General features: G+C 35.8%; 1 protein-coding gene across 1 annotated transcript in view; it reads right to left on the bottom strand.

The window, feature by feature from the left end:
* The window catches only part of DMD (dystrophin), a 2,326,146-nt gene that overhangs the window by 1,320,392 nt on the left and 978,476 nt on the right, over positions 1–27,278 (bottom strand). Inside the window, exons 34-37 of the mRNA XM_036270045.1 lie at positions 26,645–26,815; positions 11,411–11,590; positions 10,979–11,107; positions 9,104–9,274 (exon numbers count right to left, since the gene is read on the bottom strand). Of these exons, the coding sequence (XP_036125938.1) occupies positions 9,104–9,274; positions 10,979–11,107; positions 11,411–11,590; positions 26,645–26,815 (651 nt within the window). The remainder of the gene's footprint in view (positions 1–9,103; positions 9,275–10,978; positions 11,108–11,410; positions 11,591–26,644; positions 26,816–27,278) is intronic.

Below are 27,278 nucleotides of genomic sequence, written 5' to 3'. Positions count from 1 at the left end.
ACCAATAGATCATTATTAGTTTGAAATATGTCACAGAAGTAATGGTATACTAATATGATCAAAATACTAATGTTTTATTGAGTAAACTCCAGTGGATTTAGACCATTCATAAAATGTCCATTTTATTCATTCATATGCAGATTTGGTTTCTGAAAGGAGTTTTCAGGAAGCCCTCTGGGATGAGAAAAACTCATGGGAATGGGTTTGACATGTTATATCCGGGGTCTGTTCTTCATTTATGTGTCATCCTAGGTGGTGTTGCAGCATCTTACACATTTGAATATAATGTCATTTGACTTTCAAGGGTTTATGTTTTGGCTCACCAGTAGATTTCTTACTCCTCAAAGGGGGAAATATATCTTACACTACTCTGTATTTTCCATAACAAATATAACTCTTTCTTTTGTACAGAAAAAGAGTTGATTATATAAATTACAAGTTTCAGAACATCCAATATATTAACTAAATTAACCAGTGACTTATTTTATAACCAAAATAACCATAATTACTCCACCTAATTATTTTGGCTATGCTATTGACCTACCAGACCAGCCATTTGAATTCTATGTGATTAACACTCTATGTTCAGACACAAGGAGTTGGGAAAATGTATGCCTTCTTAAGTCTCTGGTTCACCATAGTATGTCATGACAATTCTAATATGGAAGCACTTTCCTGACCAATAAAATTGTATATGTCATTCCTTGGTCTTCACTGTCTTTGTCACTTGCAATTCTTCTGAAACTTGGTAAAAGAAACGCATGTAAGCAAGAATCCATAATGTTATAGCTCACTCTTGCATCACCCAAGTTTAAAACATATAAAATATATAATGCCTGCCTTTTCAATTCAGGGTTATAGTAAATCATTGAAAGCAGGTGGAATCAATGGTGGAAAAGTCATCTTAATTTTCATGTGAATTACTTCCATTAACTTTAAAGAATATATATGACCACAGAAGAACTGGAATCACATTTAAGTCACACAGTATTAGACAGCTCACACAAGATAGGTTTGAGAATACATAGAAAATAGTCCAACAAAAGTTATAATCTCATAGGAGGAAGTGTAAACCAGGCATAGGTTTTGCAGTTTAAGTTTTTTACTTACCTTTTCATTTTAAAAGCTTTAGCATGACTGTGTAGTCATACAAAATACAAATAAAGTAAAACATAGGGAAGGTGAATAATCAAAGAGATAGATAAACGGACACAAAAGAAAGAAGAGACAGAGAAACTGAGAAAGACAACACTTTGTTTTCCTTGATTTTTTTAATGTTTCAGATTGCTGAACAGCTATTAATTGTGCTTTGCTGTATACTTTAGGATTAATGAAATTTAAGGCTTTCTTAAAGTTTTAGCATTAAAGGTGACTTATATAACAAGTTAACAAACAATAACAGACTGATAAGAGCAAATTCAATTACAAATTGATTCATTGTAAATTGGAAGCATTCAAATGTACTCAGATACACTTTATCATTTTGAAAATGTAAGCTTTCTTTTGGTTAAATATTACTTCCAACGTGCATATATACACTAACATAATAATGACTGTGTTTACACAGACAGTAGAGTAAACATTTGTTAGTATGGAATATGGAATCTCAGTCATCACGATAAATGGCCACTACATTCAAATTACACTAAAATCTAAATTGAAAATAAATAATCCAAGTGCTACAGGTTGGTTTAAAATAGCTTCAAATCAATCAGTCTCCTCTTTCCATTCTGCAGCTTTGAAATTATCATTACAATATTGGTATAGAATAAAATAAAATAGGAATAATTCATGGAAACTGAAATGAATAAACTTTCAAGGCCCAGTAACATCCTATAATACAGAAAAGACATACTACTGATAAGATATGAAGAGCTATTAAAATCAAAATATCTGGAGAGGAAAGAAAGCTTACAAAGAGAAATAAGCATATTGAAAACATCTATCTAGAACAAAGATATTCAGAGAAAGTCGTTTATAGATTTATTCATTCACTCATTTTAAATTCATAAGAGTAAACTCCAAGAAATATAAGAAATAATACTTAAAACAAATTTAACTCGCAATGGTAACATTTCATTGGTTGCATTCTTCTGATAGTAGGTAAGGTACTGGTTTATCTTTGATGCTTTGAGGATAAAAATTTAAAAAAAAAATGTGATAACTTTCCAAATTTGTGAGGCTTAATTAAAGGACATTACCCACCCAGTACATCCCTATTGGTTTTGCATTGATGAGATTACTTTCATGCTCACACTTTCAGAACTGGATACAAAATATACTGATTGGTTGAGATATATTTACTGGTGGTTTAAGTATCAGCCCACTGTCTACATTATGTTAAGAATTACTCAAATATTTTTCTACCTCACATGAGTTTACTAGTAGCAACTGAAATAGAAGTGGAAAGGATTTAACTGTAAAATATATGGGTACCAAGATGAATTAAAAGCAAAAAAAATATTTTGAACAACATGACTTTGTCTTATTTTTTTTTTCCTATTTCCTTTCTTTCTTTCTCCCTCACTTCATCTGGTCCTCTGTCATTTTTGTTCTTCGATCAATTCTTTCTGATTTTAACATAAAGCAGTGCACTAAAGTTACTGCGTCTTAAGTGCAATTGGACATGTTTATACTAACAAATGCTAGACCAACAAATATCTGATGACATAACTAGAAGTGATAAAGTACACAGAATTAGCATGTTGGAGTAGACAAATGGACTGGGATCGAACGTTTTGTAACCAGGCTATATAACTGTGAACTTGAGCAACTCATCGGCTCTTATGGCCCCCTGTAAATATTTGAAAGTCTCTCATTTAAGGAATTACTTATGTATTTGTTAAGTGATAGAAGGAATAATTTTCTTTTTTAAAGGATCACAATCAGGAATCACCAAATAGATTTAATCATGTAAAATGCCATGCTAGTAAGACCCAGTAAGTTCTAGCACGTGACACTGCTCACCAAACTCAATATCTACGTTGAAAACATTTTAGATGATTACAAAAGAAAATTATTATCAAACTTGCAAAAGAATGAACCCTGCTACAGGGATGGAAAATTTCAAATGTGAAAAAAATGTTGTTAATATAGAAATTCTGTTGCTTGGTCCATTTCATATTTATTTCAGTAAAATAAAATTAGCAGATAATAGTATTATATTGTTTGAGTATTTGCTACTATTTCTTCAAGATTTTAGCTGTAAGTATTGCATATTTAATACTCTATAAATTATGCAGTATCTATAGATCTTTACTAAGTTTTCATCTATGCTTTCTGTTATAATTTCTTTGCAGAAAATTTTACCAAAAACTATATATGTATGTATATAGATAAAACAATAATAACTGTACCAAATAACAAATCCTGTTCTCTTCTATCAGAGGTGTTTGATTATAAATAGACTACAAAGGGAAAAAAGATCAACATATTTATACTGAAAATTAGCTTTTAATTAAAATGTTCAAATCCAATAAACCTTACTTTGTCATTCTAGGTCACATTCATAAAATGCATTATTTATTTCCCACTGATGTCTAGGAGAGCCAAAATATCTATCTAAACTATTGTTACAGTGTTTATACATTACTTTGCACATATAAAACTACTACTTAAATTAGTCTCATCTGTGTTTTTTTCTGATATATTCTACAATAAATGGGAAACTTGCTGGCTTTCTCATAGCCTATATATATATCTAAAAGTATCTGGTCTAATAAACGATTAATTTTGATCTGCTAACACTGATTAGAGGTAAAAAAACTTGATAATAAAACTATTAAAATTTATATATGATGCCAGATTGTCCAAATCTCAACAATTTTAATGCCCATTTAGAAATTAAGGAAATATGGCATATATCTAAGGGCACATAAATTTTAATAAAGAATTGAAGATATAGAAAACAAGTTCGGTTCACCTTTCTCCTAGTTAGTACCAACTGGAAGGCCAATAATTTAACATTTCTGTTCCACAGAAAAGTGTACTATTCCTAAGTCTCTAGAAGAGAAGACAATCTAATTGAATAAAGTATGTGTATATGTTTCATAACATTTTGTAACAAAGTAATTGCCAATATTAATAGGACATAGCTAGAAAAAGTCTGTTTCAGTCCAAATTCTTTTGAAACTAAGTATTATGCTATGACAAATATATCTTGATGCACATTTTATTCTTGTAATTCATATGCAGACTTTCATACTCAATTATTGTTGAACCCTGAGTCATTTTCATGTCATCATCTTCTTGGCCCTCAGATGAAATAATTGAATTCTAGGCTAGATCTCAATGTCTCTAAACCAGTGGTTCTCAAAGTGTGGTCCCTAGATCAGTAGCATCAATATCACCTGAAAACTTGCTAGAAATGTAAATTATCAGGCCCCACCCAAGGCTTACTGAGTCACAGTCTCTTGGGGGGTGGGGCATCAATTTGTGTTTTAACAATTCCTCCAAGTACACAAAGGTTTGAGAGTCACTGTTCTGGACTGTCACTTCTTTTCCATTCCCATGGATACCTCTTTATTCGAGGTACTCGCTGTTTCTCGTCTAGACTATTGCTATGGCTTCCAAATTACTTTCCCTACTTCCTGTCATGATTCAGTTGAATTCTCTTCACAACCGCTGTTGGACTAAACTTTCAATAGTGCATGGAGAAAAACATCAAGAACTCCTCATTGCCTACTGAATTAATCATAAACCATTAGATTGGTTGCCATGACCTCTGCACACTGTGTCTAATCATCCTTTTCTGTCTTATACACAACTAAAGCTTCATGCTCCATGCTCTATATTCTGTAAGCAAACTGAACTTGCTCTTCATTAAACATACTTGAGCTTTTTCATAGGTTTACCCTGAACTGGTATCTCCTCTATGTTGCTAGAGTGGCTGCTAAATTCACTAAACATACGCTCATTTTCAGCCCAGTTTCCATGAACTTATCTTGCTCCATCATTAAACAGTAAACTCCTTGAAGCACTGGTAAACTCCTAGCAATATAGCCACAATAGTACCAAGCATTGGGACCTGAAATAGTACATGGTTGATAAGAGTTCATTCTGATTGCTCCCTTTCCCAAACCCTTCCTTCATTTATTCTATAAGATCGACCACAGATATCATTTCTCCCAAACTGCTGACGCCCATCTCCATGTTGGCTTCTTAGAAGATAAAGGATGGTACAGCTGCCATAAACCACAGGACTAAGTAGTCAGTTTATTTTTGCCTCCCTATTTTCCTTTCTATGCTTGTCTCCTGTCACTTTATTTTCCTTATAGTATCCCTCCTCACCACCCTGCTACACTGCCATGCTCAGATGCCCTAAAGCAGAAAGAGTTGAGACATGATGTCTTTCCACATTGATTCCATTGCCTTTAACCAGGGTTCTGAAATTATCACCGATTTTTATTTTTTTTATAATTCTGACCCTCCGTGTTAAAACTGCCATTTCTTGAACTGATTTCACACAGATTAGGGGGAATTAAGCTTTCTCAAAGCCATCAGATATTACTGGATTAATCTACCTAAAATGGGAAGAGGTACTATTTCATGTATTTTAAGGGTTATATTTAAGGCTAGCAGAACTTCCTAGCATTTCTTAAATTGGTCCACTTGATAATCTGTAAAGCTGGTCCTTGCAGTGGAAACAGCAAAGACATGTATTCTTTGTGCCAGCCCATTCCAGAAGAGGCCAGAAAGACAAATCAGCTATTTCTCCATTTTACTTTCCCAAACATTTCTGTCTCAACTCTCAAAATTTGGACATTTGAGCCTAAATATATAATAATGAAAATAATTATTGATTTTAATGATTTTAGTATTTTATATCTATATAGCAATTTGTAGATTTTTTTTTTTTTTTTTAGTGTATGCTTTTATATTTCTTAGGTCATTTGATTCTCACCACAATCTTGAGGCTAAGATAAGATAGGCATTATCTTACTACATTTCTAAGCAGAAATGAGGCTCTCACTGCTTCCTGGATTTTGGAATTTCTTCCAAGGGACAGTCCTTGCAGGAGGCAGAGACTTTGTATTCTTCACCAAACAGTGAATTCGGGCATTGTTAATGAGTTTCAGGATACATTTTCACTCTACTCAATTGTCCTTAACAATTGACCTTTAGAAGCCATTTTTAAATTAGTTCTTATACTAAGTCTGTGTTCTATCCATATTCATTCCCAACCTACTTTTATTGGTTTATCACCATAGGTTATCTCCTAGGTTATTCTTCTAAGTGAAACCTACCTGGAGACTCAATCATAAGAAGGTCATATTCTAACCCAATCTTTCTGTGCAGAAGCCCTACTATAATAGGAACTTGTCTTTGAGATCAAAGGCTACCCCTGAGAATTTCACCACTTCCAGAATGACCGTACTCCAGAAGCAAATGCACATATAAATCATTATTTTAAATCCCTTATCGATCAACAAAAATATCATTGGACTGCCGAATTTTAGAAACACCAAGGACTAATCTAGCTTATTAGTTCTAATTTTAACTAACCTAACCCAGAAATTTTATACCACATTCTGTAGAATAACATGTACTTCCTGAACCCCATCATAGGAAGGAGAAAGATAAAAGGGCAGAAACCCTATCATCCAGTAACTTTGTTGTCCGTTTTATACATTCTTTTCTAAAATGTATCCCTTTGGGGATGGTGAGATAGTTTTCCTTTTAACAATGACTAATCTAGTTTTACCCTCTTATCTTACAAGCACTGAAATGAAGTTGTAGAGAAACCATGTGTTCTGCCTACTGACAAAGTTAGGCCTAGAATTCAGTCTTCTATGTACACTGTTCTTCCTATAACGCTATGGGACTCGTGGGCCTAACCTCAGTCATTAACTGAACATCTCCATGAAGATAAACTAGTATTAAGCATATTCCATCATTGCAATAATCTTTAAGTTTGTGTTTGTAAACAGATATTTTTAAAGCAAGTATTGTTTGCATCTTTGTATATTTCCATACTCACTATCATAATGGATACTCAGTATCATTAGTTGATAAAATGAATAAATAAGCAAATGATTTCATGATGATAAAGCATAATTATCTCTTCAAAACCCTCCAAAGGGGTCACTATTGCATCCAATCTTCTTTATTAATTTAGGGGAAGAGGGATAGTTAAAAAGTAAAACTGTGATTATCTTGTCAATTAATATATAATTGAAAATACTGATTTTAAAATATCATATGCCTTTCTTCAGTAAGGAAAACAAAAGATGTACTTCACTGGCTCACCTGACGCATGATATCTGAAAGTCTACTGACTAAGTTGTACAGAACATTGAATGAAAATTCACAAACTTTTCTCGGCCACATTAAACTGGCTGATATTGGTGCAGGATGAATTCTACTCATTTTTCAAAATCTACAAATCAAAATCATGTGACATCTTTTATCTCAACCTATTGTTGACACAATAAAGAAAATAATACCCTGTTTTCCTCTTAAATAGTCTACAGCTTAGTGAAATTTTATATATATATATGGTGGGAAGAATACAAACCTTAGTAATGAAGTACTAGCATTCATTTTAGGTGATTGAAATAACTTTTTTGGTTGTTTAGATCATTTATACTCTAGGCATATCGCCAGAAGTAAAAACAATTGTCTTTTTAAGTAGCAGAGTAAACTCTTACAAAACAACAACAACAACAACAACAAAAAAACAACTATGCTCTGAAAATAAAGTTTCAGAGCCTGTCAGATATTTTTCAGGTGACAATGCCTAACTTAAAATATTATATAAATGCATAGAATGAACTAGTTAACTTAAATATTGCAAAGAAGAAACAATGAATTAAGGTAAGCTAATACTTTTTGCTCTGGGAAGGTGCGTTTTGAAGGATTGCTAAGTTTTATGTGCATAAAGTATATAAAATTCATATCACATTTTCATATATTTCAGAAATTCCTTTAAATATCTACTATTATATATAACAGTGATACATTGTAATGCCTTAGAAAATGCAGCCATTGTAAACCATGCTACAATTGTTTGCCCATATTTATAAAAATATACCAAATGTATTCTCCTATTTTTCCAGGAATCAATACTTACCTGACATATTACATTAGATTTTCTCACAAATAGTCCAATAACATTTTTCTCATTTAAAATTACTTGTAGCCATTATCTGTATATGTAAATACATGTTTCTTTTACATACATTTTTATATTTAAAAGCATATCATATATATTGAAAAATGTGTCAAACTACATTTTATAGATTTGGGGGGTAATTCTTTGCATTCTGACATTTCCCCCAAAGAGTTTGAATTCCATAATACTGTATTTAGATATTTTGGCATGCTGCCTATTAGATAAGATTTTGTATTCATTGAGTGTTACATAAATATAAAGGGTTATCATGCAAAAGTTCCATATCCTCTGGGTCTCCATTCAATTGAATATCAATAGACATAAAAATTACAAAAATTAGGGTATATAAGCTTTGCAATGATTTGTTTTCATGGCCTGAGCAAGTCATTATGGCCTAATGGATTTTGTCACAGTAAGTATCGCAACTAGCAAGAGCAAGTTCAATACACACACATACACACATGTGCACAGCCATTAAGGAGAAATAAACACCCTAGATCATGCAGGAGATATACAAGGCCTCATTTGGGACATTTGGTCCATATTACACACAAGCAAAATTGTATTTGGCAAAATATGTCAGTAGTGCTTTCTTTAGATGGATGTCCTTTGTGCTTTTTGTTGTTGTTGGCCTGCAGCATGCTATTTGTTACTTTGCTGTAGGTTACCCCTGAAAGTACATATGTAAACCAGTTTAGAATGCAGTTCTAGAACAGCAGTGGCATGACAAAGAAAATGACAGAGAGAAAGGGAGACAAGGAGAGACAGAGAGAGAGAGAGAGAGAGAGAGAGAGAGAGAGAGAGAGAGAGAGAGAGAGACTGATTGATCTCCCATGAGATTCAGTGATAAAATTTCCTTAAGTACATTTTGGCCTTCATTTTCCTTTTTAAAACCTTGCTGTGGGGGCTGCACGCCCCCGTCAGAGTACTGCGCAACCTGCGCAAGAGACCATTTAGCACTAGTTTCCACCTTGGAGCAGGTCTTCCTACCTTTCCAGTCTTAATTCTGTGAGAAATGGCTGCAAATCGATGGTTGAGCTCTGAGATTTTGGGCTCTATTACTTTCCTGCAGTGGTCACCGCGGTTCGCCATCAAGTTTGCTGCTTGGTCACGCGTGGAGTCCACTTTTGGGCGCATGTCATTCATTTCAGCCTTTAAACGCTATATTCCATGAGCAAGAGATAGGGCTTGATGTTAGTAATTAAATGGAAGTTGCAAAACAGTGAAAGAGAGAGAGGAAGAGAAAAAAAGAGAGAGCACGCACATGCAGATAGAGAAAGGGAAGAAAAATACCAACTCCCATAAAACAGGAGTAGAATAAGAATGTGTGGAAAATAGGTAGCTGTCCTTCCTTAGGTCTGACTTATGTTTATTTTAAGTATTTACTTAGTCTGAGGGTTTGAGGAAAGACAAGGGATGTTTTCCTGACTTCTCTATGCCTCCTGTCACAATCATAACATTTTATATTTAGACTTATCTTTACTGCATTTCATAGTTGTGGAACAATCTTAACATACACTTAAGAAGGAGGTAGCTGAAACACAATTTCCTATTCCTTCCTTGTACTTTTGAGTTCCCTTTTGTTTATCATACTGAGTGCCATGGGCAAAACAGATTTTCCAACACATATGGATTCTGTGCCACAGACAGAGGGATTGTGGGAGTTCTGCCTACCACATGTGGTTGGAGTGACTATAAGTGAAATAGCTCAGTTCTTATTATTCCAAAGACCTTGAAGGAATTTCACCATAAGATGACATTCCTTAACTACTTATCAAGGTCAAAGGGAAGGGAAATAAGGCACAGGTAATAGATAGAATATGTTTGGGGGATAGCCTAAAATACATTTACAGTCTGTCATTAAAAAATTGTAATCCTGAGAAAATATCAATTGCATAACAAGAAACAAATGAATTGTATAGAGACAGACATTATAATTTTTGACTGTTCTTTAAATAGTAACCCATTAGTCAAATAGAATTATTGAAAACTTCTGCACAACAAAATAAGGTATCATGAAATTAAATGAGACTTGGGAAAATTCAACTTTCCCTTTTTAACTGAGATAGTATGAAATAGAAATAATATAGTATTAATAAGATATATTTGTACATTATAACCTTGTATACCCATTACAGGAATCCTTTTTTGAAGCAAAGATTAAGTTGCCTTTCCTTTGAGAAAGATGACTTAAGATGTCTTAATAATTGATTTCAGTACGAATAAAGAACAAAAAACCATGTTTATTTTATATACAGTTAAAAATTAATAATTCAATTTTATATAAGCTCAGGAATGTTACTGGTTACTAAGATTTGGAAGATTGTAACTGGTTACTAAGATCTACCTACTATTTAGGTAAAGTGTCCAGATGACTAGATTTTAGGTGTTTATTCAGATGGGCTATGAATGATGCCAGGAAACTGATCTTTGTGTTTCATACCAGAAGGTAGTACTACTATGAAAATGGATAGGAACTTGCAATGGAACAGGAACACCAAAATAAATCCAGAATTCCCATTCTCATCAGAGCTTAAGTTGTCTGGAATTAGCTGAGGGGTGAATATGGACAGATATCCAGATTACAGAACTCTTCAAAGTCATTAACTCATATTTGAATTAAAAACTTATAGAGGGAATGAAGGAAGAAAAGAAAGATGGAGGGAGGGAGGGTGGGAGGGAGTGAGGAGATGGAAGGAGGGGATGGAGGGAGGGCATGGAGGGAGGGAGGGAAGGAGGGAGGGAGGGAGGGAAGGAGAATTTTTCACTCTTATTAAGAAGTCCTTGGTATCTTTTAGTACAAACATGACTGACATAACTGTTGTGCTATATAAAAATCACTTTTCATAATATTTTATTTGCTACCTTAAGCACGTCTTCTTTTTGCTGGGGTTTCTTTTTCTCAGATTCATCCAAAAGTGTATCAGCATGAATGATCCAGTTTGTGATGTGATCCACATTCTGGTCAAAGTTTTCCATGTGTTTCTGGTATTCCTTGATTTTACAGAGACATACCACAACATGTTATTGGTTAGACAATGTTCTTAAAAGATCTGTCCTATTTTCTACAGTTTTAACAGACAAAAAAGTCAGTATCACTCAAATTACTTTTAGGTATGATCTCCACATGGAATATAGCACAAACATGAAAATATATTCAAATACAGTTATATTGAAATAGGAGCCAGCATTTATGTGGAGTGAAGGAATTTACAAATACAAGTATCATTACTGAATGCTTATGGAATTGCCTTAACGATGGAGAGGGGCAGAAAATCTTCAGGTCTCTTCTCTTACCAACAAAAGGTTTAACCACTCTTCTGCTCGGGAAGTGACAGCTATCCAGTTACTGTTCAGAAGACTCAGTTTATCTTCCACCAAGGTTTCCTTCTTGCCCAAAACCGCTTTCAAGGCCTCTCCTAGCTCCGTGACACTCTTCAGGTGAACCTTCTGCTTCTCAATCTCTTTCTGAGTAGCCTGTGAAAAGCACACCATTTTAGCTTTGAGTAATACATTGTAGTCTTAAGACTGAATGCCTTTGAAATGGCTGGGTGTATGGTCGCTATGGTAAGATTTTTTCAAAGAATGAAACCTTCAACTGTGTCATTATGAATGAAAAGCACACCATGTGCATGGTAGTTTCCTTACTGGGGTATACATGAACACGTGTGTATACATAAACATGATTATTTTCATGTTTATTTATGATTTTATGTATTTAATAGATAAACATACATATTTTCCATCTAAATATATTTATATTTCGTTAATTTGGAAATATATTGGCTAAAATCAGACCTTAGAAATCCTATCCACAAACAAGCAACTACTTTTAGAAAATTCAGCAGTTATTACACTCTTATATTTCTATAGCAGACATTTTTAGTTTCTTGGTGGAACAAACCTATTGGCATCTGGTGAAACCTAAGGACCCTTGTTCATCATAATGTTTTTAAAAGCATAAAATTAAATCCACTGGATTTTAAGTGAAACTAGTTGTACTGAAATACAATATATAAAATATCTTTTAAAAATGTGTGATATAGTAATGTACATTTTCCTTGTTAACGTGTAAAACTACAGTGATATAGCATCAGATCTTAAACTGGGATTAAAGCAGTGATGAGCATAACTTGTGTTTTGAACATACACACTGACTAGTCTGTGATATTAAAACTATGTCATTTCTCTCAGTGGCAAATTCCCAGGAACTAGTGATATTACTGGGGTTTGAGGCTCACATTCATAATTTACAAAATGCTTATTTTCAGTTAGAGGCCAATGAAAGTATAAGGGTAATATTAAAACCTCCTAATAGAGAACCACCACTTTCTAAGATTTGACTTGCAAAACAGAGAAACACACCTATTTAATATTAGAAATTATCTAGAAAGTTGATGGAAAGGCGATCCTAGTCCAAATGTTTACTGTCAGTTCTAATTACGGCCCCTTTCTTGTGACCATATGACCCTCTTGCACATCCTTGCCTCTGCCCCCCCCCCCTTCCTTCCTTTGTCCACATACAGCCAAAGCCAAACAGACCCCTTCTCAAGAAGCTTGACAGAGAGATACGAATACTGTGATGACACGCCAGCTGAGAAGTAATTTGGAAATGGAACTAGTGTGTTCACCACAGCAAGCCAAAGCCATAGTAAGATAAAATCACTAGGAAGGAGCAGTAATAAAAAGGTGAATGAAACATATGCAAAGAGAGTAACTGATGGACCAAGTAAAGGAGAGAGAGATGGTCTCTATGATCCAGCCTCTACCTCCTTTCTTAGTCCTCAATGTTCTCAGGGTGTCTTTTCTATCTTTGTAATAGACCTAAATAATATAAACCTACCGAAATGTCTTTCCTCCACACCATCAGGTTCTGGTCCTCTCAAAATCACTATACACTATACATTTCGTTTTCCCCTTTGATATCAAATAAGCAGGGGGAATATATAAACTAAAAAGACTGTATAAAATGATTTCTATACAAGAGACAATTACTGTTTCTTCAATTCTGAGATATTATTATGTAGTTGTGCTTTTCTGTTTCAACATAAAAATATCTGAAATTAAAGTAATCAATGCCAAATGAACTTATCAGCTACCATGCACAGAGAGTTATTTGTAATGTAGGTATTATCTGTTGTACATGGGCGAGTTTAGCAATACACTGTACATAGAAATTCTTTCATGTAGCTTTCATGTTATTGAGCTCCTACTAAATACATTGCTACTGTAGTGAGTACATAGATGATTTTAATTTATGAAATTATGAGAAGTTGTTCCTTTGGATGAAAACAGCTCCACTGGAGTTTGACTTGTGAGTGGTCATGGGCTAGATTTCAGCCCTTTTACTCCCTTCGTGTGCACCCTTGTGTAGCACACAACCTTAAAACAATATGTGGTAGTCATTATTCCAGACCCTGAGGACAAAATGATGGAAAAACAAAGTCCCTATCCTCATAAAACTTATATTCAAGTATAATGTTGTCAAAGATATGGAAATATATGCAAATGAGCATTCCCTACTTCCTATATTTCAGACTAGTGGCTTGTCACTAGAGTTGATTTATTTGCCAAGTTAACATCTCACAAAGTTGAATCTTAATTTATATTTGGATCACTAATTATCTCTTAAAATGTCTTTACAAAGATGACACTGTGTTTGAGCTTTGATATAAAAAGGTGTTGTAGACATAGACATTTGTCTTTTCCATGTCAGGCAATGCAATTAAAGGCCATGGAAATTTCCAAATCTCAGAAGAGATTGAAAAGGTTTTGAATTCAGAAAATATTTTTCCAAACAGTTCATGGATCACAAACAACTGTTGTGCATTAAACATCTGCTAAACTTCTCCAGCTATAACTTTCAAGAGAAAATGTTTAATGTCCAAAGATACCACATTCTGTTAATAAAGATAATAAAATAGGAAATGTGGACTAATTTCTAATATCATTTTAGCTTCCTTAACATTATAAGATAAAACAACCATGTTAAAGTTATCACAGTCATGAAACAAGGCAGTGATCATCAAGGTGGTTTACAAGTACTATCGCCAAAAGTGATACACGAGAACATTTAAACTCTTACTGTATAAAGACCCAGAACTGGGCCTTTATGTGTTATACTCAAGAATAAATAGGTATTCAATTATTTGTATAAATGGTATTTTTGGTTAGAAAAATACTGCCTTGGCCAGTTTTTCTCAGTGGTTAGAGCGTCAGCCCGTGGATCAAAGAGTGGCGGGTACAATTCCTGGTCAAGGGCATGTACCTGAGCTGCAGGTTCAATCCCCAGCCCCGGTCGGTCAGGGTAGTGCAGGAGGCAACCAACCAATCTTTCTCTCTCACATGGATGTTTTTCTTTCTTTCTCCCTCTCTCTCTCCCCACCCCCCACAATCTCCCTCCCTTCTACTCTATCTAAAAATTAATGGAGCCCTGGCCAGTTTGGCTCAGCGGTTAGAGCGTCGGCCTGCGGTCCGGAGAAACCCGGGTTCGGTTCCCGCTAAGGGCACGTACTTCGGTTGCAGTTTGTCCCCGGCCCTGGTTGGCAGTGTGGGTGGCAGCCACTCGATGTGTCCCTTTCACGTTGATGTTTCTTTCTCTCCCTCTCCCTCTCTCTCCCTCCCACTCTATCTGTACAAAAATGGAAAAATGTCCTCGGGTGAGGATAAAAAAAAAAATTAAAAATTAATGGAAAAATACGTTCAGGTGAGGATTAACAAAAGAAAACTACTGTGCTCATTTAGTGGATTTTCCCCCCGCAAAAGTATTTTTAATTAAAGATATAATTTGCAAATAATATCTTAGCGTTCATAAAATATGCTAGTCTTGTCTGGTTGATGTGGCTCAATGGTTGAGCATCGTCCCACCCACCCAGAAGTCACTAGTTTGACTCCTGGTCAGGGTACATGCCTGGTTTGCAGGCTCAATACCCAGCAGGAGGCATGCAGCAGGCAGCTGGTCAATATTGATGTTTCTCCCTCTCTCTTCCTCTCTCTAAAATCAATAAAAAACTATTTAAAAAATATACTGGTCTTGCCCTGGCCGGTTTGGCTCAGCAGTTAGAGCATCAGCCTGCGGTCCCGAGAGACCCGGGTTCAGTTCCTGCTAAGGGCGCGTACCTTCGTTTCAGTTTGTCCCCGGCCCTGGTTGGTCGTGTGGGTGGCAGCCACTTGATGTGTCCCTTTCATGTCGATGTTTCTCTCTCTGTTCCTTTCTCTCCCTCCCACTCTATCTGAACAAAAAATGGAAAAATGTCCTCGGGTGAGGATAAAATATATATATACATATATATATATATATATATATATATATATATATATATTTATGCTGGTCTTGCTTTCTGAAGATGTTACTTAAATTTCAATTAGCCAATGTGCATCAAGTGCTTAATATCCACTCTGTACTATGCCATTCTCTACCAGAGACAGGAGGTAATCTTTGCACACCCTGCTCTGATCTTACCTAAAGTGCAGCTGCAGAGAAAAGCAGAAATGCAATCAAACTTGAAATCATATTAGAAAGAACAGCCCGGCTGGTATGGCTCAGTGGTTGAGCATCGATCCATGCACCAAGAGGTCACCAGTTCGATTTCCGGTCAGGGCACATGCCCAGGTTGTGGGCCAAATCCCTAGTGGGGGGCATGCAGGAGGTGGCCAATTGATGTTTTCTCTCATCAATGTTTCTATCTCTCTCTCTCTCTCCCTTCCTCTCTCTCCAAAAATCAATAAAGAAAAAATTAGAAAGTAAAAAGAACATAATATTTGGAAAAAGATGAGTTATGCCTGGGATAAGCATGACAGGCTATGAGAGAGAAGTGATAACTTAGAACCAGAGTTCACCATAAAGGACTGGATGGTTGGCCTTGACTAAAGACAAAGTACAAACTGATTAGGAAGCATGAAGGTTATAATCAAAAGCCACCAAAAGGAGAATACAGGCAACTTTTTGGAAACTGAAAACATTTATGTCAAGACGCCATTTCCCCTCATTCTAATATTGACCTGCTATAGAAGACCGTCTACACTTGCAGATGTATTGAGGACTGATTACTGGATTGAACTACAGACATTCTTTCTGCTCCCTTACTCATTCCTCTCTGAGGGAGATACTTATTTCTGGGGTGGGTGAGATGAGGAGGAAGAACTGAGAATACATCATCATCCTCTTAAAAAGAATCCAGTCCTCAGCACACATGCCTTCTTCTGCTGCCCTGTGGGATAGGGGAGGGGGAGGGTTCTGGCAGGTCTGCCCTTCTGAACGGGCAAGTTGAAGATCAATGATTAAATTGACTAAGGTATAAGTCATTTCCTTTAGCTTTTTCAAGCATGGAGTGATGTGACATCTTCTAGGGTTGATTTTAAGGCTGAGGAAAAGAGCCAAATTACGCATACTCAGTCTTATTTTGACCTATGACATGGTCATAAATCCAATTTCAGAAGTTTCAACAGCAGCTTAATGTGAACTATATACTTGACACTAAGGGTTTTTATGATATAGGAAAAAAAAAAAAAAAACATGTCCAATATGAGCAGAACTCAATTTGAATATAAATTGCCACAAAAACAATTTTCTTTATTTTCCATATATTTAATTTGTAATGTTTGATGGCTCTAGAGTGAATAGTCAAAATATGAAACACTTTGACTTTTATGATTTCAAAGCAAAGGATTTGCTCTGTACTTCTTCCTGGCCACAGCAATATTTAAACGCTACTCCAATTCCTAATGGATAGCATAGGTTAATTTCTCCTAATAACACTGAAGTGTTCATGGAAAAATGGAAAATACAATGTGATTTATTTCTCATATCTATAAGTTAAATCACTTGACTGTTATTTTTAATTAAATTTATTGGAGTGACATTGGTTAATAAAACTGTACAGGTTTCAAGAGTACATTTCTATGATACATAATCTGTATATGGCATTGTGTGCCCAGCACCCTAAGTCAAATCATTTTTCGTCACCATTATTTGGCCCCATTTACCCTTTACTACCCCCCAACCCCTTCCCTCTGGTAACTACCATACTGTCATCTGTCTATAATTTTCAGTTTTATATCTCACATATGAGTGAAATCATATAGTTCTTAGCTTTTTCTGACTGCCTTATTTCACTTAGCACGATATTCTCAAGATGTATTTGTGTTGTCACAATTGGCAGTATTTCATCTTTTCGTATGGCTGAGTAGTATTCCACTGTACATATGGAACACATCTTCTTTATCCAATCATCTATCAAAGGACACTTCAGTTGTTTCCATGTCTTGGCCACCATGAATAATGCTGCAATGAACATAGGAGTGCATACATATTTTCAAATAAATGTTTTCAAATTCTGGGGCAGATACCCAGAAGAGGGATTGTTGGGTCATATGGTAACTCTACTCCTAATTTTTTGAGGAACCTCCATACTGTTTTCCATAGTGGCTGTACCAGTTTACATTCCCACCAGCAGTGAATGAGGGTTCCTTTTTTTTTAATCCTCACCCAAGGACATGTCCACATTTATCTTCAGATAGAGCTGGAGGGAGAGAGGGGGTAAGAGAAAGAGAGAAAAACATCGATGCGAGAGAGACACATCAAGTGGCTGCCACCCACATGGCCCCAACTGGGTCCAGAGACAAACTGCAACCGAGATACATGCCTTAGCGGGAACCCAACCTTGGACTCTGTGGTCTGTGGGCTGATGCTCTAACTGCTGAGCCAAACCCACCAGGGCAAGGGTTCTTTTTTTTTATTGTTGAAAGTATTACAGGTGTTCCCTTTTTTCCCCATTGACCCCTACCTTCCCACTCCCACCCTCTCCTGCCTTCCCCAACCTATTATTTCCCCTGTGGTGATTGTTTGTATACATACACATGTGAGTTCTCTGGTTTATCTCTTCCCACCCCTCCCATCCCCCATCCCTCTGAGGTTTGTCAGTCTGTTCCCTATTTCCATGTCTCTAGATCTCTTTTGGTCAACAGCTTATTTTGTTCATTATGTTCCACAGATAAGTGAGATCATGTGGTACTTGTTGTTCTCTGACTGGCTTATTTCGCTTCTCCACAACCTTTCCAACACTTGTGATTATTTGTCTTGTTGATAATAGCCATTTAAAATGGCACATGAGGTTCAGGATTCAGCAATCAGCTCATCCACTCACTCTATGGGCTGTGGCAGAATGGGAAAACGTGTTCTGTTGGTCTCTGCTGATCATACCATCATGTGATGAAAACATTTTCTTGAATTTTATTTAAAGGTAAAATGGTTAAAAGTGTTGGATTAATTATCTGGTCCCATAGAAACATATCCACGGATTTTCTTTCCTAGCAGAGGCAGAGAAATATAACCCACTTAGGCTTAAACCTCTCTCCAAGTCATTTCATGTTTTCAGGTCCAACACCTTCCATGAGGTTTCCTGGAATTTTCCAAGGACTTGTACTCCTAGGATAATTTCTCTACCTGATTTCCTATTATTTCCACTCATTTTTTTTTAAATCCTTACCCGAGGACATTTTTGTATTCATCTTCAGATACAACGAGAGGGAGAGTGGGAGGAAAAGAGAGAGAGAAGCATCGATGTGAGAGAGACACATTGATGGGCTGCCACCCACATGACTCCAACCAGGGCCGGGGACAAACTGCAGCCGAGGTACGTGCCCTTAGCAGGAACCGAACCCAGGACTCCGGTCTGCGGGCCAACGCTCTAACCTCTGAGCCAAACTGGCCAAGGCTCCACTATCTTTTTTTTTTTTTTTTTTTTTATCTCTTAAGTGTCTCCTGTCCCATAGATACTATCTTCACTCAGGCCCTAATTTAGTCAAACATGTGCCATAACACCATTTCCGTATAAAATCCTCTTTACCAGGATGCCAGTAAATTCCTATTTCTTTTTAGTTCTTTCTTGATCTCTTGTGTAAGTCCTCTCCAGTATGGATGAAGGGTTAACTAACATGTCCATAAAATATATTTTAAAAGATGTTACCCTCCCCAATGAATTCTGTCTCAGTCAGTCTGCATAAATGCTACACTGTTTCTGATCATCAGGAATGGGAGAGAGTTCTTTCAGTTTTAGGTACAAAACATATTTATGGGGGGAAAATGAACAATTTACTACATTACTGCAAGTCCAAGGTATGCATTTGTCACATTTTAAGGTTTCTGAAGTTGAGAGGAAACACAATTTATATTTACGTTTACGGTGGTGGTATTCCTTGTGATCCACAACAGCTGTAATTAAATCGATGGTGCATCATACAATTAATATGTCCTAAATGTGATAAAATATAATATTAATTGTTTTTTTCAGGTCCCTCCATTACTCTTGTCATGGCTAGAGGTTTAAAACATATTTTATTATTAGGCTAATGTGACGGAATAATATAATGATAAATTCAAAAAGAACATAAAACATTAAATAGTGAATTTTATGGCAATGTGTACTGACTTTTTATTAATAATGTATTGTCTATTAAAGAAGAATTTCATGAAAGCAGAATGTGCCGAACAGAAATTATAGCTATAACTATAATGACAGTGAATAGTGACTCCAATGGCATTTAACAGATGTTCTATTTTCTAAGTAACAGCTGCTTGATGCATTCATTGTACCAAGTTAATGATCTGCTAGTGTTATTTCACTTCACAGATAAATTACTGTGCTCTCTTTAAAAAAAAGATGTAATTTTTCAAGGGAATGATAGTGTAACAGACTTTAGAAATAAGTAATAGTTCTCATGCTTTTATAGCTAAGAGGAGTGATGAGTTGAGGCAATTATCCAGATAATCTAGGACCAGAGGCCAGATTTCTTTAAACTGTGAAAGGTGATTGCTTAAAAAAATACAGGGCATGGTTGGCTGGATGGGATGTGGGTCTTTTAAAACTACTTGCATTGTATTAGTGACTCTGAAACTTCCCTGAATATTAGAAACACCTGCCACCCTCAGACCAATTAAATCAGAATCTCCGGGTGTGGGCCCCAGGCACTGGTCAGTCTTTCGAAGTTCCCTGAGAATCACTGGCAAAACAGAGTGATGCCTTTTGTCACAAGATTTTGTTGGGTGATTGTCATTACATTTTAGAACCAGAGTGACAGCAGAAGGATAACTGAGGAAACTTGTACTTGTTCTTCCTTGTGTTAAATATTAGAAAACTGTCCCAGAACGAAATGTGCAAATCAAATCGACTCATTACATAAGCGGCTAGACATCAATTATTTTATATTATTTAACACCCTGAATTAAATTCAACATTTCTACATGTTTGTGATTCTCTGAGGCAACTCTTGGTATCTCAAGATTAGTGTTAATAAAATCTAATGGTCAATTTATGAAAACTGGCAGATCTGAGCCATCCAAAAACTGATGGATTTAAAGTATTAGAGGGCCTAAATTATTTTTTAGGAAATTATATTTGTTCGTTTTAATTTTTAGATAATACTGTGGATATTAAATTGATTTAATGTAGTTGAATTATTTAACCAGCTTTGAATTTTTGACTACTGAAACTAAATTAGAAATAAATGGAATCTGTTAGTAGTTAAATCAGAAAATTACATAGATCAAACTTGGTTGAAGCTTGTATTTTCCAAACATAATGATCATCATAGATATAAACTTCTACTTAATCACATAACGTTTACTTTCCTACAGTAATATATTTGTGCTTAGTTCATATGCCAAACAATTGTAGCCAGTAATATGATATTTAGAATTGATTTATTTATATCTAACTAATCAGGGTGATTTTAAGTCATTAATAAATAATATTGAAAATCTAAAATCGCACCCATGGCAACTGACTATAGACTGTAGTAGGTGATAAATGCACACAGGAGTTTCAATTCATTATTTTCAGGTGGACTTATATATTCTGCACTTTAAATTTAACCATTGTGTATTTCATCATCATTGTGGATGATAAATACCTTTCTGTTACTTTGAGTTAGATTACCTTAAAGCTACTAGAAAATAAGATTCATAACAATAATTATGGCAGTAAAAAAGCTACTGAAATCAGAGATAGGACTGGATTCCAGTTTCAGATTTGCTATGTACCAGGACTTCTGTTTTTCCATCTACAAAGTGGGAGTACTTGATCCCATGCTTGATCATGTTTCCATTTGTTCTAAAGCTCACCATAATTTTAATAGCACCTCATCATTTCTCTCATCTCAAGAAATTCTCCGTCATTATGTTTTTATTTTTATCTCTTAAATTTCAATTACTCTTATTGAACAGATATTTATTGAGCATGTACTATGTTTTAGATACTACGTTATGTGCATGGGAAACACCAGGGAACAAAACAGATTTTCCCTGTCCTCTTGGCAATTGAAATCATTTATGCCCACTGAGTGGTCCAAGAGAGTACAAGTTATCATGACAGCTTCAGAATCTTACATAGTGATGGCGTGCCAACTCCCCAGGTCCTGGCACTGCCCTTGGTTTTACCATTTTCTTCCTTTGTCTCTGTCTCGGCTCTATAGGCATTAGTCAGTGTTTCTTATCTCAATTCGGTGAACTCCAGTAAGAGATGTGTAAGATATGAAGGGAGAGAGAATGTCTGGCCACTTAAGGGGTAGCAAACGCCACCGTTATGGTTCTCTTGGGGCATCTCTGTTGTCTAGACTACACAGCTAGGAGAGATCCATGCCTTTGAAGATCTTAATATTCATTTTCCCCTCTTTATCACTACTCTGATGAGGACATGTTGTTTGGATTTACAAATACAGTGAAAAGGCTACTGGGCTTTAAGGATTTTAAATTAGCATGAATAGTTTGACTTTCAATTCCCACTATTCACCTTTTTTGTCATTTCTATTATTATTTTTTTTAAATGTCTGCTTCCCGTTATTTGAATTTAAAATGTTTTTCTTTCACCTTCTGAAAAAATGTGGACTTCCTCTTAAATGTATCCATGCCCCTCCTCTTCTAATGGCAATCTGGAAGCATGGCGATAAGGTGGGAGATGACAGAACAGTTCTCTTGCCTCTGGCTGTGCCTCCAGCTAACCAATGTTGCCACCATCCTAGCTACTTCTGGAAGTTCTTCCATTCTGTCCCTGTGAGATCACTAAAAATCTGATATGGGATACCTAAGAGATTCTCAGGGTCATAGTCCTTAGCAAGTAGATGGTAACTGTAAACATCTGGAATCCTGCCGTGTACCACTCAGTGTCTTGTAGAAGAGCTGGATGGCCTAACATGTGGTTTTGAATGTGTGACTATAGAATTCTGAGTAGGAGGAAAACTTATAGATGAGAGGATTTCTTTTGGCAAGTCCGCTTCTACAACAGCCCTGACCTGTAAAAAAAAAACCATGTGGTGCCAAACTTCCGAGGTTCATGAGACTGTTTCGGCATGGAGACATTCTTGTACATAAATGGCAACAGAAACCTTTTTATTAAGTTTATTATAACAATATTAATCAGGGAGCTGTCCCATTCACCACCCCCTCATTTTTCTTCTTCTGTAGAGAAATTCAAGGAAAGCTTGCCTATGACTGGTGCATTAAAATGTTTGAATAATTTGGACATTTTGAGTCTCATAAGTACATTTCCTTCCATGCTGGTTATGCAAAATGAATACATTCTAGAAATCTGCTGTACAACACTGTGCCTCTACTTATCATGACTGTATTATACACCGTAAAACTTTTTTTACTGGATAGATCTCATGTTAATTGTTGTAACAATAACACAAAAGTTTAGTTGTTGGTTTTTCCTGATAGGAAGGTTGGTTTCAAATCTTGAGGCTGTCTTCTTCCCTGCCTATCCCACCAGCCATGGGATATTGTGAGCATATTTCTATGCAAAGTATCTATGAAATAGTTTCCTACTGTAATTTTGCCTTTCTCTAGTTTTCAAATTTATTTATCTTTGACACTGAATCACATGTATCTCTTTAAGTCACCCTAAATAATCCTTTCTTTCTGGAATTAGATGTATAATAAGTAAGTAGAATTTAAATACTGTAAAAATAAAACTGAAAAGATCTCATTGTGGTCAATATATTTGAAAGTAGGCTCTATTTGGATCAACTAAAGGTCAAATAAACATTTCCTTGGTAACTTATTTTATGGATAAGAACGTTTTTTATCTAGACATTCAAATATTTTCGTATTTAAATAATATAATTTTCTTAGATCAACAAAACTGAGAGAATTTTAGTATGTAAACAGTTTAAAAAATAAATTGATACTATATTCAAATATTCTCCAAATCAAAAATACTTGCAATGATTGGCAAATGCCTTTAATGTATTGTGTTTAAATGGATACTCAATTAATTTTGAGGGAAAAAAAACTGACATTTGACCTTTGAAATGGCAGATGAGACTAATATTTTGAGTCAAGTTCTCCATCTACCATGTGAAGAAAGCATGTGAAATAAGAATGTAAGAAGGAGATATGGGGTATCATGTATAAAAGTTTGATGATTTTAATGTTAAAAAATTAGAATCATAGCCCAGCTGGTGTGGCTCAGCAGTTGAGCATTGACCTATGCACCAAGAGGCCGCTGGTTCGATTCCCAGTCAGGGCACATGCAGAGGTTGCGGGCTCGATCCGACCTAGTAGAAGTATCCTTCTACTATGACAAGGATAATCTAGAAAGCTTTGCCAAGTTCATTATCTTATAATATTTTAATGATTTTTATGGTGAAGCTAATGCAAAAATATCTCTATAGGTACTTATGCAGTGACCTTATGGGGACTCTGGAATTCAGAGTCCATATGTAGCATACATTTATGATTATTAGCTGAAATAGTATCCTCCAAAATTACATATTGAAATCCTAACTTCAGTACCTCAGAATGTGACCACAGTTAGTGATAGGATATTTAAAGAGGAAATTAAGTTAAAATAAGATCATTATGATGGGCCCTAAGCCAATATGACTGGTGTCCTCAGAAGAATAAGAATTCGGACATAGGCACGTACAGTGGGAAGATCATGGGAAGACAACTATTTACAAGCCAAAGGGGGAGGCCTTGGAAGAAACCAAGCCTGTCGAAACCCTGACCCCGGAATTCTAGCCTCCAGAACTGTTAGAAAATTCACTTCTATTGTTTAAGCTACCAAAGCTGTGCCTAGCAAACTAATGCACCCATTAAACTGCATATGAACAGCCCTGGCTGGTTTGGTTCAGCAGTTAGAGCATCGGCCTGCAGACATAAAGGTCCTGGGTTCAATTCCCGGTCAAGGACATGTGCCTGGGTTGCAGGTTTGATCCCTGGCCCCGGTGGGGGTCGTGAGGGAGGCAACCAATCAATGTGTCTCTCTCACATCAATGTTTCTCTCCCTCTCTCCTTTCCGTTCTATCTAAAAATCAATGGAAAATGTCCTCGGGTGAGGATTAACAAAAAATAAATAAACAAACTGCATATGAACAATCAAAGATATTGTCTGTAGTATTAAGGGGAGAATGACTAAGAATGGAGCCTGGATCGTTTTCATGAATCCTCTACATGTATTATTTGCCCCATGTGTATTTTACTATATTTCATACTTTAATAGATCATAAGTCTTTTCTGGGCCTTTTGGTTTGTTTATGAGTCCTTATGGGGGGAACTACTGTCAGTCATGTGTACTTACAGAGAGACAAACAGATCATGTAGGCTTTTCTCTGCATTTGTCTTATGATGTGAAATATGGGGTGATACTGCTCTGGCCAAAAGAAATGTATTCTCTTTCTTCATTTTAGTATAAGGGCCTATCATCATGTTAGCAGGACACATAGGCCACCCAGTTGGAGACCATCTGCTGCTACTCTCCCTGGAGGCTAGATACAATCATGTGACTGCGATTTGGCAAATGGAATATGAGCAGAGAGAGTGCTGAGAGCTGTCCACTTCACCCTCTCCCTTCTTTGTTTAGGCTGGGATTGAGCAGTGGTGGTGGTAGGTAAGTTTCACCAGGAGTACACAAATACCCAGAGGACTGCAGAACAAGGGAATGAAAGGGACCAGCGTCTTCGGAGAATTTCATGGAGAAACACTACCTCTTCCCACCAGAAGTTCCACTAGCCAGAAATAAAACTCCTCTTGGAGCCATAATATTTGGGGCTTATTTCTTATTTCTTTTTTCTTTATCCTCACCTGAGGACATTTTTTTATTTTTATTTTTGTTCAGATAGAGTGGGAGGAAGAGAGAGAGAGAGAAACATCGACATGAGAGAGACACATCGAGTGGTTGCCACCTACACAACTCAACCAGGGCCGGGGACAATCTGCAACCGAGGTACGTGCCCTTAGCGGGAACCGAACCCGGGCCTCTCAGGACCGCAGGCCGATGCTCTAACCACTGAGAAAAACCGGCCAGGGCTGGGGCTTATTTCTTATAGCAGCCCAGCCTGCACCTAAGTAAATGATTGTCATTGGTTCAAATGAAATCATCACATAAAAATATAATATTTGTTTGAGTGATAACAAAAAATAATGCCAATGTAATTTTTAACCTGTATCCTCTGTACACTATTTACTATAATATATGTACATATATATAGTCATATATGTGTGTGTGTGTGTCCTGAACTAATAAATACAATTCATTATCTCTAATAATAAATCTATTCAAAATGGAAAAAAAATTATTCACTACTCTTTATTTGAAAAAAATGTATGTGACAAAATTTTATGTCTACTTGTCCTCTGAATCTACATATAATCAGTAATCGGTTTTGGTCTCACTTATGATTGTAAGTTTTCACATAATGCAATTAAAATTTCCCAAGTTCGGATAATCTAGATAGCTTTGTTGAATTATAAAATAAACCACAGAGCTCTTAAGCATCTAGTTCATACAGGCAAACTTTTGTTAATTCTAAAAATCGAGGGGGTAGGGTGTGCTATGATTTATTTTTCATAAATGCCCTATGCCTTGGCAAACTTTAAGGTGGAAACACATTATTAATATCAATTATTTCCTTTATATCAACCGACTTTCTAATAACGAATCAACCGAAAAAAAATTAAGTTACAATGAATGCCTTGACCTTAAATTTAGGGACCAATCATGTCAAATTGGCTGTCAGAGAAACAGCAAGAATTTCCCAGGTAAGGATCAAAGAAAACTCTGTGCCCTTTGGTGATGCAGATCATAGTAGGTATACAAACCTCTTGAGATTTTCTTTGTTACTGTGACATAAGCCACGTGCTGATCTTGCTAGATCTGTCCAGCCCAGCTGTCTGCAGTCTCTGTATTCTTGCCCTCATCATGGTTGTAGGGTCCATCTGGGCAGTCTGTCTTAGGCAAACTAGGGCATGTGGAATTTCTTCTTTGGAACCACTTTGTGATTATTAATGTATATATTTTTCATAACCTACCTAACTCTAACCAAGCTTTGGGGGAATGTTTGCTAAAGCTTCCCATTGGTTTTATCATGTCCTGACTATATACAGTTAAACTACTGATGAATTTCTGAGAAAAGAGAAAATGAAGCGAGATAATATTTATAATTCTATTCTTATTGCACATTAATAGTTCCTTATAAAAATATAACTGTGTTTCCATGCACGGTACAAATAACCTACAATGATATAGGTTTTACCTTTCCCCAGGCAACTTCGGAATCCAAATTACTAGGCATTCCTTCAACTGCTGATCTCTTTGTCAACTGCATATCTGTCGCCGCCAGCCACTCTGTCAAGGCATTCATTTCCTTCCGCATCTTACGGGACAATTTCAAGCATTTCTCCAACTGTTGCTTTCTTTCCGTTACCTGAAAAGAGTAACAGTAAAATGTATTTGGGTTTACTTTTGCAATTCAGCTTTAGTGATAGCCACTTAATTGGAACTTTTATATTTTTGTCTTTTTAAAATAACCTTTTCCTTACTTTTTATAAATAATATTTTAGAAAAATCCTATGTTCTGAATATTACTAGTGAATAACCACAGTTTAGGAAAGATGAGGTCTTTTCTCCAAAAAATAGTGTTCTGTGCCAGGTAGAAAGAAAAGCTAAAATTATTTTCTCTGATGTAAATAATTTATGGCCAATTTTTAAAAAAATAAGTAGAATTATGTAAGTCAAACTGAAGATACGATGCACTTCTTTTAGAAAACTTTCAATCACTGGTCAAAGAGATGTGCCAGGAGGTTTATAATCCTCTATATGCAAATGAGGCTTCCTCTTACAGATAAACTAAAATGAAGAAAGAACAGTAAGTCTCTCAAATGGCAAAC

This window comes from Molossus molossus, unplaced genomic scaffold (genome assembly GCF_014108415.1).
Source record: "Molossus molossus isolate mMolMol1 unplaced genomic scaffold, mMolMol1.p scaffold_m16_p_2, whole genome shotgun sequence".
Classification (NCBI taxonomy): domain Eukaryota; kingdom Metazoa; phylum Chordata; class Mammalia; order Chiroptera; family Molossidae; genus Molossus; species Molossus molossus.
The sequence above is the reverse complement of the archived record's forward strand: the minus strand, read 5'-3'. Positions and strand labels throughout refer to the sequence as shown.